Below are 18,614 nucleotides of genomic sequence, written 5' to 3'. Positions count from 1 at the left end.
GTCCCCTGGCCTTTGAAGCCAGTTTTCAAATGAGAGATTGTAGGGCCATTCTCAATTCCTTCCTACCCTTCAGATCAAGATCAGATCAAGTCTAGCTGATCTAGCTGCCCCAAATCTCTGTACCTTGTTTTTTCCTCTTGGGTATACTGTTTCATGTTGGTGCTTGTCTACTCACTTGGGGATTTACAACATAACCTTGACTGGATTCCCCCCCACCCCGCCCGCCCCTGCCAAGTCCTTCTCCACTCAGTGTCTTGTCAAAGTACAGGTCTGATCATGAAAATGACTTGACCATCATTCTTTTATTTGAAGTTTTTCCCTACCTGGTCACAACGTGCCCCTTCAATCACATCTTCCACCGTGGCCTCCTCCTATCCCACTTCATGTCCTGCTCCAGCCTCTCCAGAAAGAACACTCACTATTCTTCACACCATACCAGGCACCTCTAGACTCCATCCCTTTGCCCAGGCTGTTCCTCTGTCTTGAGTTCCCCCCATTAAACTCAGGCTTGTCAAAATCCACAGGTCACCTTCAAGGTGCAGGTCAGATGAGACCTCCTCTGGGAGGACGAATGTGACGGCTCAGGTGGCTGTCTCTATTTCCCCCTGGTGTGGTGGTGGCACCGAGTCTTCCGCTTACTTATCCATGCGTTAGAGTCACTTAGGTAAGTCTCTCTCCTGTGGATCATGTCAGACCCAAGTCAGTTGTCTTCATTGCCTTTGCTTCCCCGCCAACACGCAGTAGGCTCCGATGACGGCTTGCTGCATTGACCTGATTTTGTTGAACTGCTGTGATGTTTAATGCATCAGTGAGCTGGTGACTGTGACCGTCTGCAGAGGCAAGGTCCAGCTCCCCTGAGGGGTCACCTGGGGCAGCGCTTGTCAGGACTCTGGAGACAGGCCTGAAGAGCACCAGGGGTGGGCAGCTCCCTAGCGCAGCACACTAGTTCTCTACCCTCTTTGCCTCCTGTCCCCTCCCCCCAGAGAAGCCCTTCTCGAGATCTCTCTTCCCCTCATTAGCCAAGCTTGTTGTGTGCTATCCCAGCTGCAGCTTCCTTTGGTCTTCTCAGGCTTCCACTGTTTGTTTATTTTCTTCCCTGTCAGCCTCTTCCTCTGCTGTGGTTGTAAACAGAGCAGATGACTGTCAGCTCTGGGGCCTGAGCAGTGAACCCTGCTACACCCCAGTGGCAGGTCAAGTAGACCAGCATCAGCTGCTATGGGGTATCCCTCAGGCTCAGAAGCTTCCCCAGGCACTGGCCCAAGCTGCCCAGCAGATTTTGCTCCTGACCATCCAAATAGAACTTCACAGACAGAAGCATCCCAAGACACACTCCATCCCCTCCTGGGGGTGGGGTGGGGTGTGTGCTGCCTCTTTCTCCTGTTCTTAACACCACAATTTCCTGGTCAGAAGTTGGGCAGATGACAGAGGGGGCACTTAGACTTGCCTGCGGGGTAGAGTGACATATGACACCAAATAGTTCACGCATTACACTCTTTCATGCCAATTCTTTTTTCTTCTCTTTGAGAAAGTTGGAGCTGTGCTTGATCTAAAGTGTCTAGCCATTCCAAATTCCCAAGGCAGAGTGGCCTTGCTGGTTGGCTCTGGAAGGGGATAGAGACCACCTTGAAGGCAGGCCAGGAATATGGTGCTCCGGTATCTCCCCCACACCGCCTCATGAAGGGATGTTTCCAACCTGGTCTGTTTTTGAGCCAAAGCAGGTCATCCTCTCTCTCCTGTGCCAGTTACCCCACGTCACCTCCTTCCCCCTGCACAATCTGGGGACCTCCTCCCTCCCCACCTGCCGGCTCTGCCGCCCCCTCTGCTCTCTGCCTCTCCCTGAATTTTCCAGAGCAGCCGGCCCCTCCGTGACGAGCTGTCAGCGGGAGAGCCACACAAGGCAGTGCCATCCTGCTCGAGGCTTCGGTCCTCCCCCGACTCTGCGCATCATCTGTCAGAGTGCCCCTCTCCCTCCCCCCGCTTCCCCACCCCCTTCCCTCGCCGCCCGCTCGCTCTTTCCCCGTTCATGAGATGCAAAGCCCCAGGCGAGCAGAGCCAGCGGGAGCGGGGAGCCACGCGAGCGCGAGCGGCATGGTGCGGCAGCTCTCCTAGGGGCGCTGAGGTGAGGGGGGCTGCCCTCCGCCACCTTCTCCCCTGTACCGGGAGGTGGCTGACTCTATCACTCAGGGCCTCACCGAACCATGCCCAGCTGGGGCTGGGGCCAGCCATACCTTCCCTGCTGCGCTGCCACTGCCAGACAGGTAAGAGAGAGCTGCTCCTTCCAGCAGGGCCTGGAGGGCTCCCTGGACTGGCCATCCCCAGCCTCGGTCTTGTGAGAAGGGCAGGGCACCTCGGGGCAGAAAAGGCACTGTCCTCCCATGGGTCCTCGTTCATTCTCTCACAGAGCTCTGCAGCGGGGGCAAGCCTGTCACCCCCGCCAGGAGCACGAAGTGCAGGACTTTGCCATTCTTCCCACTCAGTGGGTGCCAAGCTGCAAAGGTTCTTTTTTTTTTGTTCTCCCTTCTCCTCAGTCCTAACTCCCCAGGTCCCCTGAAACCTGTTTTCTGGCCCTGGAGAGATGCAGTTTCTTCCCTCAGATCCCTGCAGGCTCTGAGAATATTGTAGTTTGCTATCTGGACTCTGACACTGTCTCTTTTCGTTCCATTCATGTCTTTTCTGCTGCTGTTTTCAGTGGATTGCCTGCCCAGCAGTCTGGCTGCCCACGGCATCTGTTTTGTTTTTTCAGCATGCAGGTCTCCAGCGTTGCTGGTGACTAACCCCGGTGACACATGCCGGTGCAGAAGATCTCACTATCCCAATGAGTGGAGGGAGATTTAAAGTACATCTGAGGTCACCAGTTTCTTCTGTGTCCCCCCCCCCCCGCTCCCAGCTTTATGGAAGCGTAATTGACAAAATTGGGAGATGTTTCAAGAGTACCATGTGACGATCTGATACACAGAGACATTGTGAAAGGCTCCCCACCATCAAGTGAACTAACAACCATCGGCAGGTCGCCGATTTATTTTATTTTAACTAAAAAGATTTTTTCTATTATTATATACAATGCTGAAATAACATCATAGTTAAAATTTAGCTTACCTTCCAGATTGTTTTCTTAGACATATTCTTAACACTAGACTTTCTGGGGCAAGCATTCTTTTTTTTAAAAATATAAATATAATTGATATGTAACATTATATTAGTTTCAGGTGTATGACATAATGATTTGATGTATGTATGTGTTGCAAAGTGATCACTGCAACAAATGTGGTTAACATCCATTTCCATACATAGCTACCATTTATTTATTTGGGGGGGGGCAGGTCACCAATTGCTAAGCAGTGAGTTGAGGGCACATTTGCCACTTACAGGAGGTGACGAGTCCCTGGCATCAGCTAAATGGGTCCTTCTGAGGGCTGTGTTGGTAGTGACCTTTGGAAGGCGTGGAGGAGGAGAGCGGCTTTTCGCTTTCTGTGTTAGAGCCACTCACTCTCAATGCATTGTTTCACACACACAGGCTTTCAGGTCCTTCTAAGTCTTGATCTTGGGGTGCTTTCAACCTAGTGAAGTAAGGAAGGCCTACCCCAGCCTGCAACTGGGGCTGTTTTTGGATTATTTGTTCCTACAGATTTGGAAACCTTGAGGGTTTTCTTGGAAGATGGGGGGGGGGTGCTAGAAAGTGGGGCAGCGAGACAGCTGTTATCCTGAGAGCCTATACATGTTTGGGGAAATCTCAACACTGTGAACGCACAATGTGATATTTATGATGCTATTGATGGCTCTTATTATTTTGGAAATGATAGCCCCGTGAGCACCCAATCAATCCAGTAAACTAGCTTTTATTAACCATTTGCTCTCTGCTCAATCTTCAGAGTAGGTCGATAGGTCTGGGGTGAGCAGGGATTGGAGTCTGTAGAGAGCCCTGTAGCCCACTGTGGCCAGGCATTGGTAAGCTGCCCCAAGGAACCTGGTCCGACAGGCACTTTTTTTCTTTAATTTCACCCAGTGCCAAACACACGAAGAATCTGAAACTTTCTTTTCTGCCCCCCCCCTTTTTCATTTATTTTGTTTATTTGAGAGTGAGAGAGTACAAGCAGGGGGAGGGGCAGGCAGAGGGAGAGGGAGAAGGCCCCCCCCCTTCCGCCTGAGGTGAGCAGGGAGCCCGATGCACTGTTCAGTCCCAGGCCCCTGGGATCATGATCTGAGCTGAAGGCAGACTTAACTGACTGAGCCACCCAGATGCCCCTGAAAACTTTCTCATGATCGTTGTCTAACTGAATTAAATCTCTTACTGAGGTCAAGATCTTTCTTTCATGGGTCGGTTAACTCTGACCTATAGATCATGGTTGCTTGGTTAATGATAACCATTTCCCAAACGCGAGGTAGTCCCAGGGGATTGAGTAAGAATGTGGTTGGATGGCTGACCGAAACCCATCATATTTCCATTAAAAAAAAAAAAAAAATCCTCCAAATGAGGATTTCAGTGATGGGTATGCAGCAGCAACGGAGTCTGCTGAAATGTGTGTAAAGTAGGGAAAACCCTGGGGGTCCTGGTTTCAAATTTCCCTAGGGCTGTTGGACAGCTTTGCTTTTGTGGTTTGTAAAATGGGCACAGGAACAAGCACTCAGCTTACCTCCAAAAGGAATACCTCTAAAAGGAATAGTGGTAGCTCCATTACCAGAGCTAGGTATTTTCCCTGCACTATGCTGTTTCATCTTCTCAACTTCCCAGAGCAAACTGAGGCTCGTGGAGGCTAAGAAACTTGGTCAAATTCAGCCAGAGAAGTGAAAGCTATTGTAGGTTGTGACTGCGCCGTGTAAACCTGAGTTTTGCTGTGCATAATAACTTTATGGCTTAGTGTTTTTGTGCTGCCCATCTGATCCCAGGCTCTCTGTTTTGTGCTTTTTAATTTCCTCTTTGTCCAAACACCTCCATCTCCAGAAATGCTCCTTGCTTCTGTCTCTGCCTCAGGGATCAGGAAATTTTTCACTGTCTGGACAGCATCAGCCTTCCCATCAGGGCCTTTATTAGTGTGCTGTGTATGGAATTTCCAAAAGGCTTTTGAGGTTTTCAACAAAATGTCCAAGAAGGAAGAAGGCCTCCGAAAAGCTGAGTGGCTTAAGGTAGATTCCTACCTTCCTACCAGGCCTTGTCTCCCAAGGAAACATGTCAGAATTTGCTCAGCATCTGTGTGCATCAGAGCACACCCACACAGCCCCGGCCCCTCCCCCTGCCCCCAGTGCAGACATTAATGTGCACCCCGCACAGGCACAAAAGCGAGTCACCTCCACTCCCTGAGGGCTCTGTGCAGGGAGGAGCAGATCCCAGAGCAAGATCTGTCCTTGGAGGTGGCCCAGACTCCACTCCACTATTTCCCACCACTAGCCTGCTGCACCAGGGCCAGAGCCCATCCCTGGTCTGATGGCTATGGAGTTTCCTTTTTGTGTGACTCTAAGTGGCTGGCCAGAATGGAGCTGGGAGGAAGGCTAAAGTCGTTGAAAATGGAGGATTAGCAAGAGCTTGTTTTATATTCAGAGGCGGGGAGAGTGCTGGAGCTGCTTTCTGCCCACAGCTGTAGACCCTGATGGCAAGTGGTAAAGCTTTTGTGCCTGCCTCAGGAGGGGAAGAGATTGATAGCCAGTGCCCTGGCACTGTGAGATAGGAGAGAGCCACACTGCAATTATGATGGCCCCTCGTACTGACATCGCAGCCCCAGGGCTTTGAGAACGAGGTCCTGCTGCTTCCGATTCTCGGGCCTGCCGCCCCTTCCTCTGCAGCCTCCAGCCCCGCCCCCATTTGGTGCTGGGCCCCTGCTTTCTAGGACTAAGATGCTGTCAATATGACTTCATGTTTTCATGACGCTGAGTAATGCACAATCCATGTTTGCTTACGCAACAGGAGGTTGGCATGGCCTTAGGAATTCTGATTTCATAGATAACAAAGCAAGGTCTTCAGCCAAGATGACCCAGCCATGAATGGGCAGAGTTGGAACTTGAACCCTTGTCACCAGACGCTGGAGCCTATGCCGTGTCTATGACTTTAAGTTGCCTCTCCCTGCCAGCATCCTGCTGTAAACATGATCTCACTCGCCTGTCCACCGTCCTCTCCCTGCCAGCATCCTGCTGTAAACATGGTCTCACTCATCTGTCCACTGGCTGGCTCAGTTATGTTCAACAAACATTTGTGGAGCATCTTCTTGGTACCAGGCACTGTGCTAGATGTTGGAGATGCAGAGATGAAAAATATAGCTTTCATGTATGCAGTGTTTGCATAGATAATGTACTATGCCTGGTACGCCGCTTGGCACTCAGGAGATACCTAAATGTTAGCTGAATAAATGTATGAATGAATGAATGCATGAGTGAATGAATGAATGAGCCCACTTTCTTGCCCTTGGTGGGGTTAAGAGTCCAGTTAGGAGAAGAGAGTTGTGGGTACCTAATCACGGCATGTTCTGATGTAGAGAAGCGTGTCTGGATCACAGAGACCAAAGACAATGAAAGTAGGAACCAGGAACCATGGAGCAGAACATGGAGCAGAGCAGTACTAGTAAGAATGGAGAGGAGGGGACAGATGTGAGAACTGCCAGGGAGATTCAATCAGTGTGATTTGGTAATTGGCTGACTCTAGGAGATGAGAGAAAAGGAGTCCTGTCTAATTACTCCCCTATTTCGGGCTTGAGTTACTCAGTGGATGGTGGTGTCAGAAACTGACACCAGGAATTCCAGAGGAAGAAGATTTGTATGTGTGTGTGAGGTGACAGGGGGCTGGGGGATAGAATGGGTCAGGAAAAGAAGGGGTGATTGTGTTCTCGATTTTTAGATGAATGTATATTTGTTGTGTCTGTGGGATACCGGAGGGGGTATGTTCAGCAATCCACGGGCCATGACAATTTATATAATTAGAAGACGGTCTGGAATTAGTGGAAAATATATTCAGAAATGATCAGAATACCTGATACGGTTGGGACTCTGAGCAAGGATGAGATTTCCCAGGAGCATTTAAGGAGAAAAGTGCAGGAAGCCAAGACTGGAGGGCAGGAGAATGTCAGCATTATGGGGGAGCAGGGGAGGGGCCAGCAAAAGAGACCCACGGGAAGACCAGTTAGGAGAGTGTAAGGCTAAGGAGGTCAAGGGGATGGAGGTGCCTGGCCTGAACGGTCACCGTGACAAATGAAGCTAACAGCCCCATAAGGGTAAGGCCCGTTGGACCGCTGAGCCTCACAATATAGAGGTCGCTCTTTCAGCAAAATGGTAGGGATGGAAGTCGAAGTGTAAAGGTCTGATGAAAGGGTCGGAACTAGGGAAACAGGAAATGTTTTGGGTAGTTTTCCTGACAATATGAGGACCCCTCGCCTACCCCCAGGGAGAATTCTTTTTGAATGAAAGTATTTTTATTTGTAAATGTAGAATAGCATGGGGGGAAGGACAGAGTATAAAGATAAAGGGTTGGTGAAGCCAGGCAGGTGGGAAGAGGGGCTGAAGTGCAGAGGAGAAAGGATCTACCTGGAGTAGACACATCTGGGAGTGGTGGGTAGGAAGTAAGCTTGTGTGTAAATTTGGATAGACTCGCAGGAGAGGAGACAGGGAGAGAGGTTGAAATTTCTCATACTTGAGGGCTTGATTATCTTGGTGAAACAGATCAGGCTGGGGGTGTGGAGGATCGTGCTTGTTGCTCTGTCTGTCCCTGTGCTGTGGCTTCCTGCCCCTCAGCTGCTGGTCTCTGGAAAGCTCGTTCAGAAAAACCAAGTTTGCTGTTTAAGGCTCGATGACAACAGGAATGGAGAAGGTTTGAGGAGGTAAACAAACAGATCATCGTTTGCAGCCTCGTCTGCCGCCCTAGATTCCAGATTCCAGATGTGCGGGTGGGCAACTCGGGAGTGGAAGAAAGGATGTAGTGGGATTCTATCCCTGGAGCTCTGGGCTGGAGTCCTGGCCGTGCCTTAAAAATGTGATCTTGGGCAAATTCTTTAAAATTTAATTTCTGTAGGTGATATCTAAGAGTCATACCCATTCTAAGCCTCTACGGATTTTGGCACCTGCTTCCTGGAAGTCAAATAAAAGGCTTTTCTGAAAATGGATTTATTCATGGAGAAGAAAACTTACAATACAGGAAATAAATACCCCATTCAAATTGCCTCTTTCTATATTTCGGTTTCCTTACACTAAAAGTTTACACTTTGTAGGCTCATTTTACTGAAGCACATATTGTCAATGGTCATACTATTTATAACATTTTTATGCATAATTTCAAATATACACAAGTCAAGAAAATAGAACAATGAGCATCTGTGCACTACCTCCTGCTTCCCAGCCTAGATGATTTTGAAGCAATTTGCAGACAGCATAGCATTTCAGTTCTAAATATTTCAGAATGTATCTCTAAGTAAAAAGTTGCTTAAGAAAAAAAATAACCTCAATGTCGATATCATACTAATAGCAATATCTAATCAGTGCTCAAATTTCCCCAAATTATCTCATGATATTTTTTTTATGGTTTTAAATTCGAATCAGGATCCAAAATATATTCCACATACTACATTTGGTTGATGTGTTTCTTTAAATACATAGATATATATCCAACGCTGCTGACCACTGTTGGAGAGACAGTCCTGTAATTCCTATAATCCTATAATGTCTCCTGATTTTGTGTCGTTTTGCCCCATCTTCATGTGCCATTTAACTTAGGAGGCCTAAGGAACAATTTCCGTTTAGAATCCAAAGTCTCTGAAGTTTAATTTTAAAATTCCTTCTAGACACACTTAAAAGGAGAAGCATAAAGATAGTAAAGAGAGAAAAGAGGGAGAAAAAAGGAAAGGCTGCAGTGAGTAGCAAGGAGACAAATGATGGATTGAGACAATGAAGAAGGTAGCAGAGACACTTGTCACCCCCTCTACGCCTAGACGCCTAGACATTTGAAAATCCTCCCAAACGTGTTTCACTTTTGTTTCACCTCTGCTAGCAGATAGTAAACATGAATCTTTAAATAATAACATTGTATTTATTTAGTACACTTTCCAAAGCAGTTTATCAACTAGTTGAGCAGGTGTCAACCAAATAATCTATGGGAAGTAGGGAAGGAGCAGGATTTCTAATTCCCATTTTACAGATGACGAAGCTGATAGCTAATATGACTGGCTCACACTAAACACTCATTTGCCATTTGCCAAGCATTGCTTGAATCCCTCAGTGAAGCTGTATAACAATCCTTTAACAAGCCTACGGCAGTGGTGCTGTGATCTTCCTCTTACCTGTGATGAAAATGACTCAAGGAGAGTAACTTGCTATAGTTACAGATCTGGCAGATTACAGAGTGGGGATGGAAACTCAGCCTGGTCACTCACTCTTCTTTTTTCCAGGTCAGTCTACTTACCACTAACTCAGCAATCTCTCTCTTTCTCTTTTTAAAATTTTTTTTGCATATACTTGCTTGTTGGCAAAATTCCCTTTAAAGAGAAGCTCAGAGCATCACAGAACGTAACACAGATTTTCCTCCATTTAGGATGGGGTTATGTCCTGAAGAACTTATCATAAGCTGAATATCCTAAGTTGAAATATCATAAGTTGAAAATGCATTTAATGTACCTAACCTACCAAACATCATAGCTCAGCCTAGCCTACCTGAAACATGCTCAGAAAACTTACATTAGCTATCGATGGGTAAAATCAGCTAACAGAAAAGGCTATTTTAAAATAAAGTGTTGCATATCTCCTGTAATTTATTGAGTATTGCACTGAAAGTGAAAAACGGCAGGGTTGTAAGTGTACAGGGTGGTTGTAAGGGTATCAGTTGTTGACTCTGGTGATCAGGTGGCTGATTGGAGCTGAGGCTCGCTGCCACGGAGCTGTATCACCAGAGAGCATCCTGAGATCGCCACATATCACCAGCCTGGGAAGAAGAGCAAAAGGCGAAATTCAAAGTGTAGTTTCCACTTAATGTGTATCACTTTCTCACCATGGTCAAGTCAGACAATCATAAGGGAACCCTGATAGGTGGAACGGTCATAAGTGGGGACCGACCGTGGTAGGGTATACAGTGGACTAGAATTTGCAAATCATTTTCCTTCCCAGAGACACTTTCATTACTTTCTTATAACCATTCTGAGAAATAGGCAGGTAATTGTAGGTTTTACAGAAGAGGAAATTGAAATTCAGAGCTCTTCATCATGTTAGTGATTGCATAGCTATCTAGTTTAGGTAGTTATTGTCACAGAGCTAGTTAAGGTAATTAGCGTCACAGAGCTAGTTAAGGTAGTTATTGTCACAGAGCTAGTTAAGGTAATTAGCGTCACAGAGCTAGTTAAGGTAGTAGCGTCACAGAGCTAGTTAAGGTAGTTAGTGTCACAGAGCTAGTTAAGGTAGTTAGCATCACAGAGCTAGTTAAGGTAGTTAGCATCACAGATCTAGTTAATGGCAGAGTTAGGACCAGAGGCCCTTTCTTCCCATTCCAGTTCCTGCGCTTGTTCAGTTCTCTTGGCAAACCTCATGGGCCGACACCTTTGCCTGCTGACTTCTTTCCACTACCCTTCTGATGTTCCTTGTGAGAAGTTGAGCAGACTTATTACAAATTAAATATCCGGATGCTCGAACTGATGAGCAGGAAATGAGGCTGTTAATACTCAGAGGAATGAAATCGAGACTTTTTTTTTTTTTTTTTTTTTTTAGTAGATTTTTGGGCCGAGTGGCCTCTTTCTGTCCTTCCTTTCCCTGTGTCCTTCCAGTCTCCATGGAAACCCCAAATCAATGCAGCATATGTTGATTCATGTTTCTGCTGTTACTAGGAAGCTACAAAGTGGAAATTGCTTTTAAAAGATTTGTGGAAGAGCTTTAGCATGCTGACCAGAATTCAAATCTAATATCTGAATGACTGTTTTATTAAAAGCTTTTAATATGGTACTGTCCTAGGTGGTATGTTGATTAAATAACCACACAGGGGGCGTTTGGCAATAAACCTCCACCTCTACTAACATGGCTTTTAAAAATATTATATTGCAGACTTTAATTCCCTTTATCTTCAATTTAATTACATTTTTGTGGCCTGTGTGACAATGCCAGGTACTCCTTTTGCTCTTGATTAATTCTAGCCTGCCCTAACCGGGCTGTGGGGAACAATAGTTTCCAAATGCCTTAGGTACCCATGCTGCTGCCCCGAGAGTCATTAGCATCAGACCGATTTCAGACTTGACCCAGAGACCGCGGAAGTCTAACATGTTTCCTCCATAAGAAATCCTCAGTGATTTTTCAGATTTTTTTCATGAACTCAAAATCAAATGCAGCTGACATTTATTAAACACCTGCTTCATACAAAGCAATGAGAATTGATAGCAAGGGAGTAAGTCATAGAGTCTTCATGGAATACGTAGTCATTTGGGAGGATCAGAAAACATAAATCACAAGGATAACCTACAGACTATGTTATGGACTGTCAGAGAGTCACGCAGCAGTGTGGTGGTATTCGAATGGAGGGATTCCTTCTTCTTGAGACCGTTCTGAAAAGCTTTGGAAAGGAGAATTTTTATCTTGAAGGTATTAGGTTTAGAGAAGGAATTGGGAGTTAAGAGGCAGATCGAGGGGCGCCTGGGTGGCTCAGCGGGTTAAAGCCTCTGCCTTCGGCTCAGGTCATGGTCCCAGAGTCCTGGGATCAAGCCCCGCATCGGGCTCTCTGCTCAACGGGGAGCCTGCTTCCTGCTCTCTCTCTCTCTGCCTGCCTTTCCGCCTGCCTGTGATTTCTGTCAAATAAATAAATAAAATCTTAAAAAAAAAAAAAAAAGAGGCAGATCGAGGGGGGCAGGGGGAACATTTTGGGCAGAGGGGGCAATGGAGAATCAGGTGTGTGGGTGCATGTGTGTATGCACAATGGGATACAAGACTGGATAGCTAAAATTGTGAGAATTTCAGGCAGGACAAATCATTACCATGAAGTCCATCAAAAATTACTCGATGGACCATTTATGGTACCTGATCGGTGGGTAACTCTGGTAGTAGTGTAGTGTGCCGGGAGGTTAATGGGGATGGGGAGGCGATGACATGGGGGCAGGAAAATCAGCTACTTAGGAGGGGGTGGATGAGGCATACACCATGGGAGGTGCCCGGTAACCTCCGAGGGGCCGGGTCAATGGATGGGGGGGCGGATAAAATTGAGAAGTGTTTCAGAAATATAAAGATAAGTTTTAAAAATCAATTCAACAGGGCAATAGAGAAAAAGAAACCAGAAATACCTACACTCATTACCCCGAGGGACTAGGACAGTCATTTCATGAAGAAGCAGGGGGAGCCCGGCAGGAAGGGAAGACTCGGAGGGCAAAGTGGTGTTTCCGACACAGTTGCATCTGCAGAGTCTGGGAAGGATGGAATTGTCTAGCTGTCCCCTGGAAAAGCCAGTCTGGAGCTCATGAGAGGCAGGAGTGAGCATCAGGGCCAGAGAGATGCAGCAGCCCAGGCCTGGGAAGGGTGGGTTTCCCAGGAGGAGCAAACCAAGAACGGGAAGGGCTGAGGTGTGTGGGGCGGCCTGGGAAGCCAGAGCAGGGCTCGTAATGCCTGTTTGGCTGGGAAAAACCATGTGTCACCGCCAGCGGAGATGTCCCGTGCCCAGTCTCCAGCCAGAAACTCAGGAGTAGTAACGAGAAAAGAATCTAGAGCTCTGTATTCCTGGGCCAGGGCTAGAAGTCCTGGGACACAGAGTCCAAGGAGACGAGTGCGTTTCTCACTAGCACTCCAGCCTGCTTGCCTTTGCGTATCTCTCTCCTTCAGGAAAGGAGACCATGCCAGAAAGCTTACGCTCTCCGTTCCGCTTCATCTCAGCCTCCCCACCCCGCCCCTGCCCAGCACCTGGAATTCCTTATGCACCTGCCTCTATGGAAAGGAAGATTTAACTTAGAGGCCTCCCCTGAGAGGGGGCCAGTCCTAGGTCTGTGCTTCTCAAACTAGGGTGCTGTGTGGTTACGTTTTGGTGTTCAGGAACATTTCGGTTAAAAAAAATAGTCTTAATTTTTTCTTTCTACTCGTGCCGGATGCACGTCCGCATACTCTTGTCTCTCTGCTCTTCATATTCCTGCTCTTTCTTGAAACTTTGTTAATGATTTTATCTTTCCTTAAACATTCGGGTTGGTTTATTGACTTCCTATGACCATATTATTTTTCCAAAAGCTAATTGAAGATTCCAATGCCTTAATATTAGTCAGCCTCCATCTGAGACTTGGGTCCCTCTGCAGCCCTGCCCTATCTCCTCAATGCCTTTCAATCCCGGTTGCCAGATGGGACAGCATGAGACTTGGAGGGGCCCTTTATCTCACCATTTCAGCACCGGACAAGGAGTCCCGTGAGGATACCACCTTTGTGTTAAAGCAAAGGGCAGAGCAAGCGTTGGGAACAGGAAGTTTGGTAGCAGGCACCCGCTCTGCCACTGTAACTGGCTTGCCTCTGTTTCTCCGTCTGTAAAATGGGGTTGATAAAGATGTCAGTCTTGGAAGTTTGTTGCGAGAGTTAAGTAAACAGTGGTGCAGGTTTAGCCCCATGCCTGGCACATAACGAGGGCTTGTTGGACAATGGCTCTGTGCATGAATTGGAGAGGCTCCACCTTACCATAGAACCTAGTCTTGGATCAGGGAAGTGCTTGTCAGTGGGCTTTTATTCCCCGTTTAACTCTGAACCTGTTTTGTACAGTGCAGTGTATGAATAAAATATCCAGAAGCAAAGGATTCGCTAACATCAGCATGCAAAGCAGGGGTTCCAAAGAATGGGAAACATTTCTTTGGCGTCTCATTTCATAACACTAAGTTCCCTTTACCTAACAGAGGCACACTGTGGACACTTTGCGAGAGAGACAATGAGTCACTGTGGAGGCAGCATCAGACTTTTTATTTCATCCCCTCATCCCGCAGTGTGGGGTTGCGGCAGACTGCGGGAATACAGGTCATGCCACCAGTAGATCTGCCAGGAATTCTGGGTCCCGGCATGACGTGGTGGGAAGAGCTCCACTGTAAGAGTTCTGAGAAAACAAATCTGGTTCTTGAGTTGCCTCAATTTTCTCATCTGTAACTCAGGGATAATAATAACCTCTCCGGCTCTGGAATTGAGTAGTTGATAACAATACAAGAATATGCTTTCTACGCTATAGGAGGTTAAACAAATGCAATCTAATATTTTTAGTATCAAGCCATCACTTTCCCTGGAGATTTCTGATGCCTCCAGCAAATGTCACCTTCTGGGTATCCAAAATGACTTGTGGTAAAGGTTAGGTGCATTTGGAGCTAGTTCCTGAGTGGGAGCAGGAGACTAGAGTGGAATGGGGAGAAGGGATGCTTTGTCCCAGGGCAGGGATTTGCAAACTTCAGACGCATCAGAATCACCTGGGAGGCTGAGCTCTGTCCCCTGAGTTTCTGATTCTCTAGGTCTGGGGGTGGGGCCCGAGAATTTGCATTTCTAACACATTCCCAGGTGATGCTGACGCTGCTGGTCCAGGGACCATACTCAGAGAACTACCGTACTAGGGCAAGCAGGAAGAGACAGCCCTCCTTCTGGAACTGAAACAGGCAGTGTCAAGATCCATGTGGGTAAGGTGGTTTGGAAGAAAAAAATTGCAGAAGACAGAAAAATTAGGGATAATGTACCGATTGGGCAGAACAAAGGGAAAAGTCTCACTCCATCACGAATGCAAGCAGGGGGAAGTTGCTAGGTGATGGATGAGGGAGAGAGGTGAATTTCCACTGGAGGAAAAGCCAGGAGCACAGAGTTGGAAATGTACATGTTTTGAGGAGGCAGAGGAGGTGGAAATTTCTCATTAAGAAGTGAGGAGTGGTGTGTTTGGTGCTGGGGGGTGGGAGTAGAGACAGACGTGGGGGGGGGGGGGAAATGCCTCTGCGGAGTCAGGGGGACAGCTGAGATGTAGCAGAGGGGGTAATTGCAGGGCTGTGTGGTTTGGCTTGGTAGTGAAGCACAATAGAAATTGGGAGAAAGGGGGTGGAATGTAGATGTGTGACCTGCCCCGTAGCTTTCTTGCTCTCTGCATTTATCACATCACATCACACCCAGCAAGACAGCCCCCCTCCTCCTGGCTCATTAGGAGATTTGATTCGGCTCGGCTCCTGCTGTCAGCAGCTGTCTGGGGCAAGATCTTTATGCTCCCTGCTCCCTGAGCAGCACCAGCCTTCAGCCAGCAGCAGAGCTCATTAGAAGAGGGCCCCCTGGACACTTGATTTTCAGCTCATCGGTGGCCGGAAAGAGTTAATACCTACGGCTTCGCTGCCCCCTGCATAGCCTCTGGGTGCAGAGGGAGGCAGCTTTGGGCTGTGGGGACTTCTCCCTGAGCTGCAGCCCGAGAGCAAGGAAGCAGGTTAGTGAAGAGGAAGGTACGGGAGGAGTGCCAGGAGAGCTCTGCTCAGGGGCACCTCCTGCATCCTGCCAGCGAGCACGGGCGTGCAGACTGTGCCCGGGAGCTGAGCCGCCGCCCGCTGGGTGTAGGCTGCTTCAGTATTTACTGGATGTGACAAGCAGAGAGAAGAGCTTTCCGCGGGGCCGCTTGCTGCCCAGCTCAAGGGGTGGGAGGTGTGTTGTGCATGCATGCGTGTGTGTGTGTGTGTGTGCACGCACGAGTGTGCGCGTGCATTCGTGCACGCGTGTTCTTCACCCAGCAAGGATCTGACTGCTAAAAGATAGATCTACTCTTTCCCCAGAACTCCTTAACCCGCAGCCTCTCTGACCACCCAGTTGGCAAAGACCCGCAGGCCATGAGGACTGGTCAAAGACAGTGAGTACTGCATTTGTTTTTCTCTTTGCTCTTCAAGGTGCCCATGTGTGCTGATTGCATTATCCATATTTAATTAACCTGCCTCTCCGTGCATCTTGATTGCTTTCTCCCCGCTGAGACTCTTAGTTTCTCTTCCCCTCTTTAAAAATCTTTGCTCTTTGCTTTTAACCTTTGTTTTTTGTTTTTCCTTGAGTACCCGCTTTCCATTATGTGCCATCCTGTCTGCCCCAGAGTCACCTGTCACTTGATGTCCACCTAACAGGGCACATTGCCATGGGCCTTCCCGGGTTCTGGGGACCCCAAACTCCGTCCCCACCAAAAGTCAAGGGCCAGATGGAATTAGAGCCCCCAAGGTGCTGGGATGAATGAGGAAGCTGGGGCCACAGTCTCCTGCAGACTCTGATTGAATTGAAGTCAAGGCTGAGCTAAGTGAAGGGATGGGGAACGGTCTGGGGGGCGGTGGTGGGCAGCACGGGATTTGGGAGGGAGAGAGGCGGGCGTGCAAGCAGTCCCGGCAAGCCAGGGTGAGCTAGCAGTGGGAACGGGAAGAGCGACAAGGCAGTGACTGCAGGCCTGGTAATGCCTGCCCCAAATGACCTTGCCTGCTGTGTCTGTGGGGAGCCATCCCTGGTTCTGTTCAGCACTAGGGTAACAAGGGCCCCTGGTACGGGCTTTCCCTCCTTCCGGTGATATAGACCATGAGCAAGAGAAAATGAGGCATAGGTGACCCAAACAGTGATTTCTTGCAGCTGGAAGAGAACCTTAAAACTGGGAAAGGCTTCGATTTCCTGACTCCTGGGCAGGCAGGTGGATGCCCTGTTAGGACAAAGGTTAAGGGAATGTCAGTCTGAGCTCAGTCTCCTTGAGGATGAGCTTTGATACAAAGTCTAACTATTTTTATGTATTTGTTTATTAATCTTTAGTTTTAACAAAGCAATCTTTTAATTTTATGAATTTTGGTATTATTAGAGAAGGTATTTAAAAAAAAGTTTTTGTGAAACATTCTGTGTAATAGCAAAATAATTTAAACGGAGTAGATCGAGTAGGGGCCTTATCTATCTAAATTAGGTTTCTTTTAAAATGGATTCTATGTTTGGTGTCAGGGTTCCCCGGGGGAGCCCTTTACGGATAGGCTGCTCTCTTCATGTGTTTCTTCCTATCATTTCTGTGGAACAAAGGGTTTGAAGCACTGAGAAAGGGGACCCTCTGGAGAGAGATGATCAGTCACCAAGCCCTCAACCTCAGTATCCCCTTTCCTGCTGTTCTCCACGCTCCAGGTCAGGAACGGGCTAGTCCCCAGGCTGCGGAAGGAAGGTCGGTGGCCTCCATCTGGGCAGGAGAGAGTGGCTTGCATATTCATTTTTTCCAGCATGGGCCTGGGATCCTGTAAAAGGAGCAGGCCTGTGCAGTGGCCAGGGGGCCTGACAAGTCTCCCTAGGAGTTACTCTAGCCTTCCCCCCTACTCACACCCTCCCAACGCTCCGGGATGGGTTCCCTGAGAGGGAGGCGAGAATCAGAAGAGCAGCCAATCAAGTAATTCTGGAGCAAGTGCTGACCCCCTCCCCCATCCGTGGCTGGCTGGTCACTTGGGCCCTGCTGGAATGAGACAAAGAGAACAGAAATTTTTGGCTTGCCGGGCCCCAACCTTCCTCCCCTGGGGCACGTGCCCCATTTCACTGTCCATGGGCAGTTCTTGGGGAACTAGATGCTCCTGACCCACAGGCAGCAATAGAATCCAGCCAGCAGGCCCTCCCGGCTCACCCTTAGCCTGTCACCCTCCCTTAGGACAAGCAGGCCTGTGTGGGGAGGGGCTGTGTCGGGGGAGGCATTCTGCCAGCAGACGCCGTCTGAGAGGATCTGTAGCACAGTCAGACCAGAGAGGGCCACCCCCCTCTTACAGCAGATTCTTTGATTTTAGGTGAGAGGCCGCGAAAGGGTAAATCCCTGTGCCCCGCAGTCCTATCTCCCGCCCTGACGTCCCTGCACACCGGCCAGAGGGTTAACCGTAAGCGCGTGCCTGTATGGCCGCTTTACTGATGCCACGCAGGTAATGATGCTCACCTGTCTCCCCGCCCCTGCCCTTCCCCCTCCCTGCCCCTTCCCCCCCTCCGCTTTGCTTCTCACCCGCGTGAGCCTGCCCCAGCCGTCCACTCCCTTGGGTGGTCCATTCCCTCGGGCCATCGGTGCGGCTGGTGCACCCCTTCCTGGTGCCCTTCTTGCAAGGTTGTGGCCTTGCAAGCAGAACCTACCTCAGGGCCAAACCCTCCCATTGACTGCAGGATTCAGGGGGTGGGCCCTTGTGTGAGCTTGCATTGAACCAATTAGGGGCGGCTGTAGGGTCCTGGAACAGGGAAGAAAGATGAGGGCAAGCTTGCTTCTTTTTGCTTTTCTTTCCTTCCTTCCTTCCTTCCCTCCTTTTGAAGGAACCTTAACCTTTGACTCTCACTTCTGCTCCCGTTATTTCAAACCTAACTAACAAGGTTATAATTCAGATCTCAGCTACACAAGATGGAAAATCAAAACCATGGGGCCCCAAAGAATTTTTTGTGGAAGATTTTTCCAGACTACTGGGGAGAACCACCATTGTCTCGGTAACGAGTATACCCTTTACACGGGCCCCCGCGGAATGTCTTTAGATGGCGTGTGTGGATTTGCTGTTTTTTTTTTTTAAGTCCTCTTAATTGTTCTTGGGGGCCTCGACCTGACTATTATGTTATTGAGGATCCTGGGGCACCAAGGAGTGAACTGGCTTGCGGGAAGTTGGGTTTTGGCCTTGGTACAGCCCAAGCAAGACCTTGACTTGAATTCACGGAATGTGGTGACTCAAGGGCCCTTAATCCGTTGCTCTCACATGGCCTGGTGGCAGAGCACC

General features: G+C 48.6%; 1 protein-coding gene across 6 annotated transcripts in view; it reads left to right on the top strand.

Annotated features, from left to right (window-relative positions):
* Positions 1 to 1,889: 1,889 nt before the first annotated feature.
* The window catches only part of RGS8 (regulator of G protein signaling 8), a 41,912-nt gene continuing 25,187 nt past the window's right edge, over positions 1,890 to 18,614 (top strand). Inside the window, exons 1-2 of one of the 6 annotated variants that reach the window (XM_059412730.1) lie at positions 1,890 to 2,258; positions 15,669 to 15,742. In XM_059412730.1, coding sequence (XP_059268713.1) covers positions 2,199 to 2,258; positions 15,669 to 15,742 — 134 coding nt within the window. In that variant the 5' untranslated portion in view covers positions 1,890 to 2,198. Of the gene's footprint in view, positions 2,259 to 14,444; positions 14,550 to 14,624; positions 14,784 to 14,894; positions 15,329 to 15,361; positions 15,541 to 15,662; positions 15,743 to 17,660; positions 17,790 to 18,614 lie in introns of those variants that run through there. The other 5 variants (XM_059412732.1, XM_059412736.1, XM_059412735.1 and 2 more) reach the window with 5 other exon arrangements.

This window comes from Mustela nigripes, chromosome 10 (genome assembly GCF_022355385.1).
Source record: "Mustela nigripes isolate SB6536 chromosome 10, MUSNIG.SB6536, whole genome shotgun sequence".
NCBI lineage: Eukaryota > Metazoa > Chordata > Mammalia > Carnivora > Mustelidae > Mustela > Mustela nigripes.
Note: the sequence above shows the minus strand (reverse complement) of the source record. Positions and strands in the feature narration are given on the sequence as shown.